The 18,440-nt window shown below is 39.1% G+C and overlaps 1 protein-coding gene across 1 annotated transcript in view; it reads right to left on the reverse strand.

The window, feature by feature from the left end:
• ELP3 (elongator acetyltransferase complex subunit 3) overlaps positions 1 to 18,440 on the reverse strand; it is a 105,399-nt gene that overhangs the window by 45,734 nt on the left and 41,225 nt on the right. The window contains exons 8-9 of the mRNA XM_063422917.1: positions 16,295 to 16,456; positions 5,731 to 5,857 (exon numbers count right to left, since the gene is read on the reverse strand). Of these exons, the coding sequence (XP_063278987.1) occupies positions 5,731 to 5,857; positions 16,295 to 16,456 (289 nt within the window). The remainder of the gene's footprint in view (positions 1 to 5,730; positions 5,858 to 16,294; positions 16,457 to 18,440) is intronic.

An 18,440-nucleotide genomic window follows, 5' to 3' on the forward strand; every position in this document is an offset into this window, starting at 1 on the left:
ATCCTTGGGATTGTTAATCCCAGAATCCTGGAATGGTTTTGGTGGGAGCTCATCCCACTCCCAGGGCAGGGACACCTCCCTCCCTCTGTCCCAGGTTGCTCCAAGGAAAAATAAATAAAAACCAACAAAAAAATAAATAAAATAAATAAAAATAAATAAAAATAAATAATAATTAAACCCCCCATGGACAGCCCATTCAGCCTCATCCATCACTGGGAACTGCTGTGAGCAGAGCCAGTCCCGACTCTTCTCCGGGAAGGAATTTCGGGATCTGGAGGCTTCTCTGGGAATTCAGGACTTCAGGCAGGGTCTCCCTTCCCTTTTCCATCTCTAAATTCCATTAAAATCCTTCAGGATGGATCCTTGGGGTTGTTAATCCCAGAATCCTGGAATGGTTTCAGTGGGAGCTCATCCCACTCCCAGGGCAGGGACACCTCCCTCTGTCCCAGGTTGCTCCAAGGAAAAAGAAATAAAAACCAATAAAAAAATAAATAAAATAAATATAAATAAATATAAATAAATAATAATAAATAATAATTAAACACCCACGGGCAGCCCACTCAGCCTCATCCATCACTGGGAACTGCTGTGAACAGAGCCAGTCCCGACTCTTCTCCGGGAAGGAATTTCAGGATCCAGAGGCTTCTCTGGGAATTCAGGACTCCAGGCAGGGTCTCCCTTCCCTTTTCCATCTCTAAATTCCATTAAAATCCCTCGGGATGAATCCTTGGGATTGTCCTTGATCCCAGAATCCCGGAATGGTTTCGGTGGGAGCTCATCCCACTCCCAGGGCAGGGACACCTCCCTCCCTCTGTCCCAGGTTGCTCCAAGGAAAAATAAATAAAAACCAATAAAAAATAAATAAAATAAATAAAAATAAATAAAAATAAATAATAATTAAACTGCCCACGGAGAGCCCATTCAGCCTCATCCATCACTGGGAACTGCTGTGAGCAGAGCCAGGCCCAGCCCGGGGGAGATCCCGCAGGGAGCCGGGAGCTGAGGAAGCGCCGAGCCCGGAGCCCTCAGCAGTTTTTCCCTTCCCAGGGGAATAAATAAATCCCTGGATTTGCTGTTCCAACTGAAGGAGCTCGGAATTCCTGATGTAAGCCGGCTCCGAGCTTTTCCCGGCGGGAAAGTGGCTGCAGAGGAGGAGGACTCACGGGAAATTCATTTTTTTTTTTTTTTGCCCAAAGTTACTTGGAATGACCTCGAAATCCAAGATTGGTAAAGACCCCTGGAAAGCCACGGGGGTGTTGTCCCAAAAAGAGGAATGGGAGAGCTGGGAATGTTCCCCTGGAGAAGGGAAGGATCCAGGGAGAGCTCGGAGCCTCTTCCAGAGCCTAAAGGGGCTCCAGGAGAGCTGGAGAGGGACTGGGGACAAGGGATGGAGGGACAGGACACAGGGAATGGCTTAAAGTGGGAAAGAGGAGCTTGGGGCGGGATCTTGGGAAGGAATTCCCGGCTGGAATTCCCAGAGAAGCTCTGGCTGTCCCTGGATCTCTGGGAGTGTCCAAGGAAAAGCTGGAGCAGCCTGGGATCGGGGAAGGTGTCGGGGTTGGAAGAGGACGGGATTTAAATTCCCTTCCCAGCGGAACCATTCCGGGAATTCTGGGATCAACAATCCCAAGGATCCATCCCGAGGGATTTTAATGGAATTTAGAGATGGAAAAGGGAAGGGAGACCCTGCCTGGAGTCCTCAATTCCCAGGGAATTCCCAAAATTCCTTCCCTGGGAGGAGCCAATGGGATGGATCCAATGTCAGGCTGGGAGAGCTGGGAATGGAGGGAATTCCCTGGGAAAGGGGGAGGAATTCAGGAGGGAATTCCTGGCTAGGAAATTCCAGGAAGGAATTCCTGGCTAGGAGGGCCTGGACTGGAATTCCCAGAGAATCCCTGGATCCCTGGGAGTGTCCAAGGAAAGGCTGGAGCACCCTGGGACAGCGGGAGGTGTTGAGGTGGGAATGGGACAGGATTGAAGGTCCACGAATCCCATCCAAAACATTCCGGGATTCTGGGATCAACAATCCCAAGGATCCATCCCGAGGGATTTTACTGGAATTTAGAGATGGAAAAGGGAAGGGAGACCCTGCCTGGAGTCCCCAATTCCCAGGGAATTCCCAAAATTCCTTCCCGGAGAGGAGCCGGGATGGGGCTGGATCCAATCCCAGGCTGGGAATGGAGGGAATTCCCTGGGAAATGGGATTTGGGCAGGAATTCCCAGCTTGTCTGGAATTCCCGGAGAATCCCTGGAGCACCCTGGGACCGTGGGGTTGGAATGGGATGGGAGATCCAAGGATCCCACCCCAAACCGCTCTGGAATTCCGGGACTGCCGGCAATTCCTCGTTAATTCCCCGCGGTTCCTCGTTAATTCGGTTCCCCGTTAATTTAAATTTTTTGCAGCAGGAACGTTTCAATATTTTCCAGCCTGGACCGACACTGACACAGCCCAGCACGGAATAAATTCTTTTATCCACTCCAAACCTGGATATGAAATCCTAAGGCATGGGAAAGAGACCGAATCCCTGGGAATGAGGGAGATTTTTAGGGATTTTCTGGGATATTCCCGTTCCGTTCACCAGGAATTTGGGAAACAGGTCTGGTTTGGTGGTTTTTTCTCTGATTTTTAAAAGGATTTTTTAAAAAAATGAACTACAAAGTGTTTAGATGAGGATGAGAAAGGGGCAGTGACGCTTTTTTCCTCTTTTTCCTTCTGCTCCTCTTCCATCCTCGGCTCTCCTCCCCCAGATAATAAAAATAAAAATAAAAATAAAAATAAAAATAAAAATAAAAATATAAAAATAAAATAAATAAAAATAAAAATAAAAAAATTAATAATAATAATAATAATAATAATAATAAAACCCTAAAAAATTAAAAATAAAAATAAAAATAAAAATAAAAAATAAAAATAAAAATAAAAATAATTACTATGACTATGACTATGACTACGACTATTTAATAATAATTAATTATTTGAATTCTTCCTCTCCCAGTTCCAGCCTCACTCCTCATCTGGAATTCCCAAAATTCCGCCTCTCCAGCTTTGGGGAGAATTTTTGTGGATGCGGGGATGGAATCCAGGATCACCCTGGATGAATCCACCCTTCCCCTCACAACCCAGAATTCCAATATTCCCAAGAAATTCCCAAATTTCCTGTGGCGGATCGGGAGCAACCAGCAGTGGAAACTCTTCCACCACCCACAACCAACAAGCAGCAAAGGATGATTATTAATTAAATTAATTACAAAAAAAATGAATTAATTCCTCCTTCCTCAGTTTTCCACCTTGCAAATACCTCGGGGGTTTTGGTCTCCTCTTTGAACCTGCCCAGGGTTGGGTATTCCCATTTTTTTTTTGGTCACTATTCCCATTTTTCCACCACAAATTCCAGCCCAATCCGGCTGCAATTCCACGAGGTGAAGGATTCAAGGTTTTGGAGTGAAATAATTCCATGAAAATTCAATGTCACGTCCACGCTCCACCTCCCATAATTATAAAATAATCCAGGAGCAGGAATTTGGAGTTTTGTGCTCATCACCATGGACAGAAACCAAGACATTTTATTTAGGAAAAACTCCAGGAATTCCGCACAAAACCCCTCAAAAAAAAAGGGATTTTTGTCCCGAATTCCAGGATTCCCTCCTGCTGCATTTTCCAGTTTTTTTCCCCCCAGATGTGCCTTTTTTTTTGCTTTCTGCCTGTATTTTTAATCGATATATTTCATTTCACTGCTATTTTTCAGTGCCAGACCGTACCCAGGGATCCCCCCTGGGATTCCTCGCTCACGACTCCGATTTCTGCACTGTTTTATATAAAAAAAAATCAACAAAACCATCCAATTTTGACTCAGGAGGGGAAAAAAAATACCAAAAACCCAAAATCTGAAAATCTCCCAGAGTGGTTAAATCGTTGTGTTCGCTCTTTATTCCCAATTTTCCCCAGGAATAATTTCATTATTTAATACATTAAAAAAATAAAGAAATTGAGCGGCGCTGAGGCAAAACGCTTCATTAACACACACACGTTAATTTTTTAATTAATTACCTTCAAGAGAGGATTTTTTTCATTTGGAATTGTGTCCTGCTTTAAAGCCAAGAGGGAAAAACCACCTTGGAAAAAAAGGAAAATGCGGGAAGAGCTGTTTTCCACAGGGACCCCAGTGACTCAGGGATGGAATTTTCTGGATGAAATAACTCAACAAATCTCTTTTTTTTTCCCTTATTTTTTTTCCCCACCTTCTCAAAAAAAATAAAGAGTTTTGAATTGTTTGTCATTTTGAAATAAATCTGGTAACCGAGTGGGGGGAAAAAAAAAGAAAAGAAGGAAAAAAAAGAAAAAAGGAAAAAAAAATAAAAGAAGGAAAAAAAAGAAGAAAAAAAATAAAAAAAATAAAAGAAGGAAAAGAAAAAATAAAAGAAGGAAAAAAAAAGAAGAAAAAAGAAAAAAGAAAAAAGAAAAGAAGGAAAAAAAAGAAGAAAAAAGAAAAAAGAAAAAAAAAGAAAAGAAAAAAGAAGAAAAAAAAAGAAGAAAAAAAGAAAAAAAGAAAAAAAGAAAAGAAGGAAAAAAGAAGAAAAAAAAGAAAAAAGAAGGAAAAAAGAAGAAAAAAAAAGAAAAAATAAAAGAAGGAAAAAAAAGAAGAAAAAAAAGAAAAAAGAAAAAATAAAAGAAGGAAAAAAAAGAAGAAAAAAAAGAAGAAAAAAGAAAAAAGAAAAAATAAAAGAAGGAAAAAAAAGAAGAAAAAAGAAAAAAGAAAAAAGAAAAGAAGGAAAAAAGAAGAAAAAAAAGAAAAAAGAAGGAAAAAAGAAGAAAAAAAAGAAAAAAATAAAAGAAGAAAAAAAGAAGAAAAAAAAGAAAAAAGAAAAAAGAAAAGAAGGAAAAAAAAGAAGAAAAAAGAAAAAAGAAAAAATAAAAAGGAAAAAAAGAAGAAAAAAGAAAAAAGAAAAAAGAAAAGGAAAAGGAAAAAAAAGAAGAAAAAAAAGAAAAAAAGAAGAAAAAAAGAAAAAATAAAAGAAGGAAAAAAGAAGAAAAAAAAGAAAAAAGAAAAGAAGGAAAAAAGAAGAAAAAAAAAGAAAAAAGAAAAAATAAAAGAAGGAAAAAAAAGAAGAAATAAAAGAAAAAAATAAAAGAAGGAAAAGAAAAAATAAAAGAAGAAAAAAAAAGAAAAAAGAAAAAATAAAAGAAGAAAAAAAAAGAAGAAAAAAAGAAAAAAGAAAAAAGAAAAGAAGGAAAAAAAAGAAGAAAAAAGAAAAAAGAAAAAAAATAAAAAGGAAAAAAAAGAAGAAAAAAAAAGAAAAAAAAAGAAGAAAAAAAGAAAAAAATAAAAGAAGGAAAAAAGAAGAAAAAAAGAAAAAAGAAAAAATAAAAGAAGGAAAAAAAAGAAGAAAAAAAAGAAAAAATAAAAGAAGGAAAAGAAAAAATAAAAGAAGAAAAAAAAAGAAGAAAAAAAAAGAAAAAAGAAAAAATAAAAGAAAAAAAAGAAGAAAAAAAAGAAAAAAGAACAAAGAAAAGAAGGAAAAAAAAGAAGAAAAAAGAAAAAAGAAAAAATAAAAAGGAAAAAAAAGAAGAAAAAAAAGAAAAAAGAAAAAATAAAAGAAGAAAAAAAGAAAAGAAGAAAAAGAAGAAAAAAAAAAAAAAAAAAAAAAAGAGGAAGGAAAAAAGAGGAAGTGTTCCATGGGGAAAAAAAGTGGAAATTGGTGATTTTAAGGTTTTTTTTAAGGAATACTCACATAAAATTGGTCCATGTCCCTCTCCAGCCCCACGTTGGGCAGGTCTGGCATCATGTGGGCCACGACCTTGAACCCGGCGTCCTTGGCCAGGTGGAAGCACTCGCACACGGCCTTGACCGTGTGACCCCTGGAAAAGAGGGAAAAAGGGTCAGGAAAGGCAGGAAAACCTGGAAAAGGCAGGAAAAGCCATTTTTGTCACATTTAATTTGGATTATCCCCATGGGAAGCCGAGTTTGGAGGTAAAACGGAGCCTAAAAGGGGTTTGGGAAATACTGAAATTGTGAAGAGAGGAAGAGAAATTGGGAAGTGAGGGGAAAAGGGGCAGGAAAAGGCAGGAAAAGCAGGAAAAGGCAGGAAAAACCAGGAAAAGGCAGGAAAAGGCAATTTTGCCACATTTAATTGGGATTATCCCTGTGGGAGGCCGAGTTTGGAGGTAAAACCGAGCCTAAAAGGGGTTTGGGAAATACTGGAATTGTTCATTCCATGGGAAAGGAGCTCAGACCTTCACGAGAGAGGGAAAAAGGGGAAGGAAAAAGCAGGAAAAGCCATTTTTGCTGCATTTAATTGGGATTATCTCCCCAAATAGGCCAAGTCTAGAGGTAAAACCGAGCCTAAAAGGGGTTTGGGAAATATTGAAATTGTTCATTCCATGGGAAAGGAGCACACGGATCTTCACAGTGTGACCCCTGGGAAAAGAGGGAAAAAGGGTCAGGAAAGGCAGGAAAAAGCCAGGAAAAGCCAATTTTGCCACATTTAATTGGGATTATCTCCCCAAACTGGCCGAGTTTGGAGGTAAAACCGAGCCTAAAAGGGGTTTGGGAAATATTGGAATTGTGAAGAGAGGAAGAGAAATTAGGAAGTGAGAGGAAGAGGGGCAGGAAAAGGCAGGAAAAGCAGGAAAAGGCAGGAAAAGGCAGGAAAAGGCAGGAAAAGGCAGGAAAAGGCAGGAAAAGCCATTTTTGCCACATTTAATTTGGATTATCCCTGTGGGAGGCCGAGTTTGGAGGTAAAACTGAGCCTAAATGGGGTTTGGGAAATATTGGAATTCTTCATTCCATGGGAAAGGAGCACACGGATCTTCCCAGTGTGACCCCTGGAAAAGAGGGAAAAAGGGTCAGGAAAGGCAGGAAAACCTGGAAAAGGCAGGAAAAGGCAATTCTGCAGTGTTTAATTGGGATTATCCCTGTGGGAGGCCGAGTTTAGAGGAAAAACCGAGCCTAAAAGGGGTTTGGGAAATACTGGAATTGTTCATTCCATGGGAAAGGAGCAGAGACCTTCACGAGAGAGGGAAAAAGGGGCAGGAAAAGGCAGGAAAAAGGCAAAAAAAGGCAGGAAAAAGCAGGAAAAGCCATTTTTGCCACATTTAATTGGGATTATCTCCCCAAATAGGCCGAGTCTAGAGGTGAAACCGAGCCTAAAAGGGGTTTGGGAAATATTGAAATTGTTCACTCCATGGGAAAGGAGCAGAGACCTTCCCAGTGTGACCCCTGGAAAAGAGGGAAAAAGGGTCAGGAAAGGCAGGAAAACCTGGAAAAAGAAAGGAAAAGCCAATTCTGCAGTGTTTAATTGGGATTATCCCTGTGGGAGGCCGAGTTTGGAGGTAAAACCGAGCCTAAAAGGGGTTTGGGAAATATTGGAATTGTTCATTCCATGGGAAAGGAGCACACGGATCTTCACGAGAGAGGGAAAAAGGGGCAGGAAAACCTGGAAAAGGCAAAAAAAGGCAGGAAAAGCCAATTTTGCCACATTTAATTTGGATTATGCCCCCTGATAAGCTGAGTTTGGAGGTAAAACCGAGCCTAAAAGGGGTTTGGGAAATATTGGAATTGTGAAGAGAGGAAGAGAAATTGGGAAGAGAGGGAAAAAGGGTCAGGAAAGGCAGGAAAAGGCAGGAAAAGGCAGGAAAAGGCAGGAAAAGGCAGGAAAAGGCAGGAAAAACCAGGAAAGGGCAGGAAAAGCCAATTCTGCAGTGTTTAATTGGGATTATCCCTGTGGGAGGCCGAGTTTGGAGGTAAAACCGAGCCTAAAAGGGGTTTGGGAAATATTGGAATTGTTCATTCCATGGGAAAGGAGCTCAGACCTTCACGAGAGAGGGAAAAAGGGGCAGGAAAGGCAGGAAAACCTGGAAAAGGCAGGAAAAACCAGGAAAAGGCAGGAAAAAGGCAGGAAAAGCCATTTTTGCCACATTTAATTTGGATTATCCCTGTGGGAGGCCGAGTTTGGAGGTAAAACCGAGCCTAAAAGGGGTTTGGGAAATATTGGAATTGTTCATTCCACGGGAAAGGAGCACACGGAGAAAATTCCCATTTTTTTCCCACCTCCACCATTCCAATGGAGAAAGATCTTCCCACAGAATTCCCGGGCTCTGCTCATTCCAGGGCTCTTCCATCCCTCCCTGCCCTGTTTGATCCCAAATTCTGGAATTCCTGGCAGCCCTGCAGGTGAATTTTTTTTGGTTTTCCCTTCCTCCAAATAAATCCCTTTGGATTAAAAAAAGAAAAATTCCAAAAATCAAAAAATTCCTTTGAGTATTCCTGTGGTCACTGACCCTGAACTCTGAACCCACAGAAACCAAACCAGCGCCTTCCCTATTTGTATTTTTATTTTTTAAATTTTTATTTTTATTTATTTTTATTTTTTCAATTTTTAAAGGATATTTTTGTTAAAAAAGATTCCCCATTTTTATTTTTATTTATTTTTCTTTTCTTTTTTTTTTTTTTTTTTAAGGATCTCTTCCTTAAAAAAGATTCCCAATTTTTATTTTTTTAATTTTTATTTTATTTTTTAAATTGTTTTATTTTTTAAGGCTCTTTTCCTTAAAAAAGATTCCTTATTTTTATTTTTATTTTTATTTATTTTTTTAAGGATCTTTTCCTTAAAAAAGATTCCTTTTCTTCTTATTATTTTTTTTAATTTTAATTTTAATTTTTATTTTTATTATTTGGATCTTTTCCTTAAACAAGATTCCCAATTTTTTTTTTTTAAGGATTTTTTCCTTGAAAACAATTCCCAATTTTTATTTTTATTTATTTTTATTTGGATCTTTTCCTTAAAAAAGATTCACAATTTTTGTTTTTATTTATTTTTATTTTTATTAGGATCTTCTCCTTAAAAAAGATTCACAATTTTTATTTATTTTTATTTTTATTTATTTATTTTAATTTTTATTTATTTCTTTTTATTTTTATTTGGATTATTTCCATTAAAATATTCCAAATTTTTATTTTTAATTTTAATTTTTTTTAAAATTTATTTTTATTTTTATTTTTATTTGGATTATTTCCTTGAAAAGATTCCCAGTTTTTATTTTTACTTTTATTTTTATTTTTGATGTTAATTTTAATTTATTTCTTTTTATTTCTATTTTTATTTGGATTATTTCCTTTAAATGATTCCAAATTTTTATTTTTATTTTTATATTTATTTTTATTTTTATTTTTATTTTAAATTTTATTTTTATTTATTTATTTTTATTTGGATTATTTCCTTAAAAAGATTCCCAATTTTTATTTTTATTTTTATTTTTAATTTTTATTTGGATTATTTCCTTTAAAAGATTCCTTATTTTTATTTTTATTTTTATTTTTATTTTTATTTTTATTTATTTTTATTTTTATTTGGATTATTTCCTTTAAAAGATTTCCAATTTTTATTTTTATTTTCATTTTCATTTTCATTTTCATTTTCATTTATTTATTTTTATTTTTATTTTTATTTTTATTTTTAATTTTTTTTATTATTTCCTTTAAAAGATTCCCAATTTTTATTTTTATTTTAATTTTCATTTTTATTTTTATTTTTATTTATTTATTTTTATTTTTATAGGGATTATTTCCTTAAAAAGATTCCCAATTTTCATTTTCATTTTTATTTTCATTTTTATTTTTATTTTATTTTTATTTTTATTTTTATTTTTATTTTTATTTTTATTTTTATTTTTATTTTTATTTTTATAAAATTTATTTTTATTTTTATTTGGATTATTTCCTTTAAAAGATTTCCAATTTTTATTTTTATTTTTATTTTTATTTTATTTTTATTTTTAATTTTTTTTATTATTTCCTTTAAAAGATTCCCAATTTTTATTTTTATTTTCATTTTCATTTTCATTTTTATAAAATTTATTTTTACTTTTATAGGGATTATTTCCTTAAAAAGAATCCCAATTTTCATTTTTATTTTTATTTTTATTTTTATTTTTATTTTCACTTTTATTTTCATTTTAATTTTTATTTAAAGCTCTTTCCCTCCCTCTCTGCCAGAGCACTCCACCCCTCCCCCAGCCTCAAACCCGTCCTATTATTATATTATATTATATTATATTATATTATATTATATTATATTATATCATATCATATCATATCATATCATATCATATCATATCATATCATATCATATCATATTATATTATATTATATTATATTATATTATATTATATTATATTATATTATATTATATTATATTATATTATATTATATTATATTATATTATATTATATTATATTATATTATATTATATTATATTATATTATATTATATTATATTATATTATATTATATTATATTATATTATATATATTTTTCCCTTTTTTCCCCAATGATTTTTTTTTCCCTGAGCCCGTTCAAGGTCAGCATCACTCACCAACCCCGAGGGAGCCTCATAAATAAAAATTATTTTCTAATTAGCAACAGAGCCCGAGCCGCATCAATAACCCCAATATTTGAATATTTGCCTGCCAAAAGCGCTCAGAAACTTCACTAATGACTCATGGATCGTAATTAGGACTAATTGCCAAATGTTTCCTAATTGGTTCTAATCCCACATCTCGCTAAAGGCGAAAATATGAAAAATTTCCAGCCCCAAATCACAAAGGGCAGGGTCAGACAGAGAGAAAAAATTGAATTTTCTTTCCCTTAAAATGGGGTTTTTTGGGTGTTCCGAAATTCGGGAGGAGATTTTAGGAATTCTGCAAGGAGCTCATGGAAAAACCTTTAAAAATTGGAAATTTTAGTGGATTTTGGGAGCTGATGAATAATTGATTATTAAATTATTGATTATTAAATTATTGTTGGAATAATTCAGATTAAGAGTGAGCCCCAAATCACATCCCCCATGCAAAAAGCAAAAAGAAGGATTGTGACAGAGGGGGAAAAAATTGAATTTTCTTTTCCTTAAAATGGGGTTTTTTGGGTGTTCCAAAATTCAGATTTTAGGAATTCTGCAAGGAGCTCATGGAAAAATCTTTAAAAATGGAAATTTTAGTGGATTTTAGGAGCTGATGAATAATTGATTATTAAATTATTGTTGGAATAATTCAGATTAAGAGTGAGCCCCAAATCACAAAAAGCAAAGGGCAGGGTCAGGACGGAGGGAAAAAAATTTGAATTTTCTTTTCCTTAAAGTGGTTTTTTTCTGGGTGCTCCAAAATTCAGGAGGAAATTTTAGGAATTCTGCAAGGAGCTCATGGAAGAGGCTTTAAAATGGGAAATTTTAGTGGATTTTGGGAGCTGATGAATAATTGATTATTAAATTATTGTTGGAATAATTCGGATTAAAAGTGAGCCCCAAATCACAAAAGCAAAGGGCAGGGTCGGACAGAGGGGAAAAAAATTTGAATTTTCTTTTCCTTAAAATGGGGTTTTTTGGGTGTTCCAAAATTTGGGAGGAGATTTTAGGAATTCTGCAAGGAGCTCATGGAAAAACCTTTAAAATGGGAAATTTTAGTGGATTTTAGGAGCTGATGAATAATTGATTATTAAATTATTGTTGTGATAATTCAGATTAAGAGTGGGACCCAAATCACATCCCCCATGCAAAAAGCAAAGGGCAGGGTCAGACAGAGGGGAAAAAATTGAATTTTTTTCCTTAAAGTGGTTTTTTTTCTGGGTGTTCCGAAATTTGGGAGAAGATTTTAGGAATTCTGCAAGGAGCTCATGGAAGAGGCTTTAAAATGGAAATTTTAGTGGATTTTAGGAGCTGATGAGGAATTGATTATTAAATTATTGATAATTAAATTATTGATTATTAAATTATTGTTGGAATAATTCGGATTAAGAGTGGGACCCAAATCACAAAAAGCAAAGGGCAGGGTCAGGACAGAGGGGAAAAAATTGAATTTTCTTTCCCTTAAAATGGGGTTTTTTTCTGGGTGTTCCAAAATTCGGGAGGAGATTTTAGGAATTCTGCAAGGAGCTCATGGAAAAACCTTTAAAATTGGAAATTTTAGTGGATTTTGGGAGCTGATGAATAATTGATTATTAAATTATTGATTATTAAATTATTGATTATTAAATTATTGTTGGAATAATTCAGATTAAAAGTGGGACCCAAATCACATCCCCTGCACAAAAGCAAAGGGCAGGGTCAGGACAGAGGCGAAAAAAATTGAATTTTCTTTCCCTTAAAATGGGGTTTTTTGGGTGATCCAAAATTCAGATTTTAGGAATTCTGCAAGGAGCTCATGGAAAAACCTTTAAAAATGGGAAATTTTAGTGGATTTTGGGAGCTGATGAATAATTGATTATTAAATTATTGTTGGAATAATTCAGATTAAAAGTGGGACCCAAATCACAAAAAGCAAAGGGCAGGGTTGGACAGAGGGGAAAAATTTGAATTTTCTTTCCCTTAAAATGGGATTTTTTTGGTGATCCAAAATTTAGGAGGAGATTTTAGGAATTCTGCAAGGAGCTCATGGAAGAGGCTTCAAAATGGGAAATTTTAGTGGATTTTGGGAGCTGATGAATAATTGATTATTAAATTATTGTTGTGATAATTCAGGTTAAAAGTGGGACCCAAATCACATCCCCCATGCAAAAAGCAAAAAGAAGGATTGTGACAGAGGGGGAAAAATTTGAATTTTCTTTTCCTTAAAATGGGGTTTTTTGGGTGCTCAAAAATTCAGGAGGAGATTTTAGGAATTCTGCAAGGAGCTCATGGAAAAACCTTTAAAAATGGGAAATTTTAGTGGATTTTGGGAGCTGATGAATAATTGATTATTAAATTATTGTTGGAATAATTTGGATTAAAAGTGGGACCCAAATCACAAAAAGCAAAGGGCAGGGTCAGGACAGAGAGGAAAAAATTTGAATTTTCTTTCCCTTAAAATGGGATTTTTTTCTGGGTGTTCCAAAATTCAGGAGGAGATTTTAGGAATTCTGCAAGGAGCTCGTGGAAAAACCTGTAAAAATGGGAAATTTTAGTGGATTTTGGGAGCTGATGAATAATTGATTATTAAATTATTGTTGGAATAATTCGGATTAAAAGCGAGACCCTGCCACGCTCCTTGGGTGGATTTTTCCCTCTGGAATGCTCTGAGAGGAGCTTTAAACTCTCAATAAATTGATTTTTTTTAGGGTTTTGGGCAGTGATATCCAGATCCAAATTCCTTTGGGAGACTCCAAGAGGAAAATTCCTGAATTTTTTGGGATTTACCTCGGTGCCTTTTGGGGTGGGAATGAATAAAAAATGTGATTTGCAATCATTAATTGGGATTGTGGTGATTAAACATTCCCAGAAATGTGGAATTGGAAGGAAAAGCTGGAGCGAGCACCAGGAGTGGGAAAATGGGAAAAAGAGGGGAAAAATGACTTTTTTTAAAAAAAATTCTCAGAATTGTCAGGTTTGAAATAAATAAAGAAAGAAATAGGGATTGGTTTGTTTTCCATCAGGGGTGAAGAAAATATTCTGTATTTTCCTCCAGAGCACCACAGTTGAAAATTGGGTCGAAATAAATCCCATTTTGGGTCAAAAAGACAAGGAATAAATCAAATTTCCTGCCGGGAATGTGCTCTCCCCATCCCTGAGGGCTCTGGAATGACTTTGGGAATCCCTCACCGGGCCGGTGTCACCTCTGCTGTCCCAAAAAGGCACCGGGAGCAGGGAAAAAGGCGGAAAACGCCCCAAAAATCGGAGTTTGTGACCGGTGTGGGACAGGAACCGCAATGTTCTGCCTCCCAAAATGGAATTTGTGGATGTTGGGAAATGTTCAGCACAGGGAAAAATTGGAGATGTTTGAAAGGAAAAGAGGTGGGAACACGGGGAGAGAATGGAAACGTTAAAAATAAAAGAGTGAAAAAGGGAAAGAAGAATAAATTAAAAATTAAAAAGAGATTAATGAAACCCAACCACATTAAAAACCCAAACGAGCCCCAGGAGAAGGATCCAGGCCCCGGCTGGAGCATCCCAAATTCCCAATCCCGATTTTCCTCTGCTGAGGAGCCGACCCCGTTCTGGAAGGCGATTTGGGAAAATCCCATTTCTGCCCCCCTCAGTTTATCCCGACGGATCCGTGGCCGGGAGAGGAGGGAAATCCATGGAATGTTCCCGTGGTCTCTGCTGAGGGGAGCCAGGCAGGGAAAGAGGGGCTGGAGGGTTCCAGAAGGATCCGGGGAATCCTCGGAGCCGCTTCCCGAGGGGCTCCGGGAGAGCGGGAATTGGGAAAACAGGAGACAGGGAATGGAATTCCCACTGGGAAAGGGGGGATTGGGATGGGATTTGGGAAGGAATTCCCGGCTGGGCTGGAATTCCCAGAGAATCCCTGGAAGTGCCCAAGGGTGGATCGGGATCACCCTGGGATGGTGGGAAGTGTCCCTGGGATGGGATTTAAAATCCGTGGATCCCATCCCAAAGCATCCCGGGATTCTGGGATCGAGGACGCTCAGGATCCATCCCGAGGGGTTTTTATGGAAGTCGGCAGTGAAATCCCATTTTTTCCTTTTTTTCCCCCCAATTTTTTCCCCTTTTTCCCCCCGTATTTTTCCCTTTTTCCCTCCCCATTTTTCCCATTTTTCCTTTGTTTTTTCCCAATTTTTTGAGTGGAATTGGAGCCCTGAAATCAGAGGGAAAATTGGGGAAAAAATTCCTTTTTAAATTCTCCCGCTTTTCTCTTTCCCACGCATTCACCTGAGGGAACAATTGGAGAGAAACTCCGGAATCTGAATCCCATCAGAAGAATTCCGGGATCCAGGACAGTCAGGATCCATCCCGAGGTGTTTTTATGGAATTTAGAGATGGAAAAGGGAAGGGAGACCCTGCCTGGAGTCCCCAATTCCCAGGGAATTCCCAAAATTCCTTCCTGGAGAGGAGCTGGGGTGGGGATGGATCCAATCCCAGGATGGGAGAGCTGGGAATGTCCAAATGGATCCGGGAAGGTTCCAGGGAATGCCCGGGAGCCTTTTCCAGAGGGAAAGGAGAGCTGGGATTTGGGAAAGGGCTGGAGGGGCGGGAGGCAGGGAATGGAATTCCCAGTGGGAATGGGGAGCTTGGGAAGGAATTCCCAGCTAGGAGAGTGGAGAGGGGCTGGGCTGGAATTCCCAGAGAATCCCTGGGAGTGTCCTAGGAAAGCTTGGATCATCCTGGGATCATGGAAAGTGTCTGGGTTGGAATGGGATGGGATTGAAGGCCCATGAATCCCACCCAGACCAGTCTGGAATTCCGGGATTCCATGGGATGGGATTGAAGGCCCATGAATCCCACCCAGACCAGTCTGGAATTCCGGGATTCCATGGGATGGGATTGAAGGCCCATGAATCCCACCCAGACCAGTCTGGAATTCCGGGATTCCATGGGATGGGATTGAAGGTCCATGAATCCCACCCAGACCAGTCTGGAATTCCGGGATTCCATGGGATGGAAGCCACCAGAGAAGACAGAACCCCTGCATGCAGGAATTGCTGATCCAGGAATTTGGATCCTCCAGTTTGGGATAGCGGAAAAATTCCGTGCCCATGGAAGGGGTTGGAATGGGAGGAGCTTTCGGGCCCTGAAGGAGGGGAGGGAAAAATTCCCACCCCAAATCCTTCCCTTCCTGACCTTTTCCCAGCACAGGGATGAGGCACCGGAGGGAAAAGCGGGATTTGCACAGGGAAAAGCTCCTCTGCAAATTTCGGGATAAATCCCAACACAGCTGGGAAAGGGGAGTTTGGGAAGGAATTTCCGGCTGGGCTGGAATTCCCAGAAAATCCCTTGGGAGTACCCAAAGAAAGGCTGGACAGGGCTCGGATCAACCTGGGAGGAACAGGGGTGAGAACGGGCTGGGATTTCAGGTCCATCCCGTCTGGAATTCCCTGGAATTGTGCTCCCCCGACCTGTTGGTGTCCCTGGCCATCTCCAAATTTTGGGAAAAATCTCAATGTAATTGGGAAAGGGGAGCTTGGGTGGGATCTTGGGAAGGAATTCCTGGCTGGGCTGGAATTCCCAGGGAATTCCTGGGAGTGCCCAAGGAAAGGCCGGACAGGGCTCGGATCAACCTGGGGTTGATCTGAAGCGCCAGGGTTGGAACGGGCTGGGATCCAGCGCCCATCCCATACGGAATTCCCTGGAATTTCTGCCCGCCCTGACCTGTTGGTGTCCCTGGCCATCTCCAAATTTTGGGAAAAACTCAATGTAACTGGGAAAGGGGATGTGGGGAAGGAATTCCCAGAGCATCCCTTGTGAGTGCCCAAGGAAAGGCCGGACCTGGGGGGGCTCGGATCAACCTGGGAGGCTCCGGGGTCAGAACAGGCTGGGATTTCGGGCCCATCCCATCCGGAATTCCCCGGAATTCCCTGGAACCCCGCTGTCCTGACCTGTTGGTGTCCCTGGCCACGTCCTCGTAGACGCTCTGCACGCCGATCTCCAGGCGCGTGCAGCCGTAGCCCAGCATGGCGCTGAGGTGCGGCCGCAGGCAGAAATCCGGGCGCGTCTCGATCGTGATCCCCACGCACTTGGTCCGGCTCCTCTCCGAGTACCTGCAGGGAAAAAAAAAACATTTGGGGTCAAAAAAATCCATTTCGGGTCAAAAAATTCCATTTCGGGGTCAAAAAAGTCCCATTTAGGGTCAAAAAATTCCATTTCGGGTCAAAAAATTCCATTTTGGGGTCAAAAAATTCCATTTTGGGGGCAGAAAATTCCATTTTGGGGTCAAAAAATTCCATTTTGGGGGCAGAAAATTCCATTTCGGGAGGTAGAACAGTTCACAACAGACTCCAGGCAGGGTCTCCCTTCCCTTTTCCAGCCCCAAATTCCATAAAAATCCCTTGGGATGGATCCTGACTCTCCTGGATCCCGGAATTTTTCCTTCTGATGGGATTCAGATTCCAGAGTTTGTCTCCAATTGTTCCCTCAGGTGAATGCGTGGGAAAGAGGAAAGCGGGAGAATTTAAAAAGGAATTTTCCCCCAGTTTTCCCTCTGATTTCAGGGTTCCAAATCCACTCAAAAAATTGGGAAAAACAAGGGAAAAATGGGAAAAATGGGAGGGAAAAAGGGAAAAAAATGGGGGGAAAAAAAGGGAAAAATGGGATTTCACTGCCGACTTCCATAAAAACCCCTCGGGATGGATCCTGAGCATCCTCGATCCCAGAATCCCGGGATGCTTTGGGATGGGATCCACGGACCTCCAATCCCATCCCAGGGACACTTCCCACCATCCCAGGGTGATCCCAATCCACCCTTGGGCACTGCCAGGGATCCAGGGATTCTCTGGGAATTCCAGCTGGGAATTCCTTCCCAAATCCCATCCCAAGGTCCCCTTTCCCAGTGGGAATTCCATTCCCTGCCTCCTGTTTTCCCCAATTCCCGCTCTCCCGGAGCCCCTCGGGAAGCGGCTCCGAGGATTCCCCGGATCCTTCTGGAACCCTCCAGCCCCTCTTTCCCTGCCTGGCTCCCCTCAGCAGAGCCCACGGGAACATTCCATGGATTTCCCTCCTCTCCGGCCACGGATCCGTCGGGATAAACTGAGGGGGGCAGAAATGGGATTTTCCCAAATCGCCTTCCAGAACAGGGTCGGCTCCTCAGCAGAGGAAAATCGGGATTGGGAATTTGGGATGCTCCAGCCGGGGCCTGGATCCTTCTCCTGGGGCTCGTTTGGGTTTTTAATGTCTTTGGGTTTCATTAATCTCTTTTTTTAATTTTTAATTTATTCTTCTTTCCCTTTTTCACTCTTTTATTTTTTAATGTATTAAATTCTCTCCCTGTTCTCTCCTTGTGTTCCCACCTCTTTTCCTTTCAAACATCTCCAATTTTTCCCTGTGCTGAACATTTCCCAACATCCACAAATTCCATTTTGGGAGGCAGAACATTGCGGTTCCTGTCCCACACTGGTCACAAACTCCGATTTTTGGGGCGTTTTCCTCCTTTTTCCCTGCTCCCGGTGCCTTTTTGGGACAGCAGAGGTGACACCGGCCCGGTGAGGGATTCCCAAAGTCATTCCAGAGCCCTCAGGGATGGGGAGAGCACATTCCCGGCAGGAAATTTGATTTATTCCTTGTCATTTTGACCCAAAATGGGATTTATTTCGACCCGATTTTCAACTGTGGTGCTCTGGAGGAAAATACAGAATATTTTCTTCACCCCTGATGGAAAACAAACCAATCCCTATTTCTTTCTTTATTTATTTCAAACCTGACAATTCTGAGATTTTTTTTTTAAAAAAATCATTTTTCCCCTCGTTTTCCCACTCCTGGAGTCTTCCAGGTGTAAAAGAGGTTAAAATTCCTGTTTCGGTGGGACTATGCACAAAATTAATATTATTAATTAATTATTTTGTTAAATTAAATATAATTTATTAATTATATTTAATAATGTTTTATTAGTAAATATTATTAATTATTTTATTATTAATACTATGTGGATTATTAATTAATTCAGTTTGTAATTAACGCACTCTGGGGGTTGTTTGGGGCAGCCTGGAGGGAATTCACGAGGATATCCAGGAAAAAATCCCACAAAATCCC

The sequence above is a fragment of the Prinia subflava genome, chromosome 2 (genome assembly GCF_021018805.1).
Source record: "Prinia subflava isolate CZ2003 ecotype Zambia chromosome 2, Cam_Psub_1.2, whole genome shotgun sequence".
Taxonomy (NCBI): domain Eukaryota; kingdom Metazoa; phylum Chordata; class Aves; order Passeriformes; family Cisticolidae; genus Prinia; species Prinia subflava.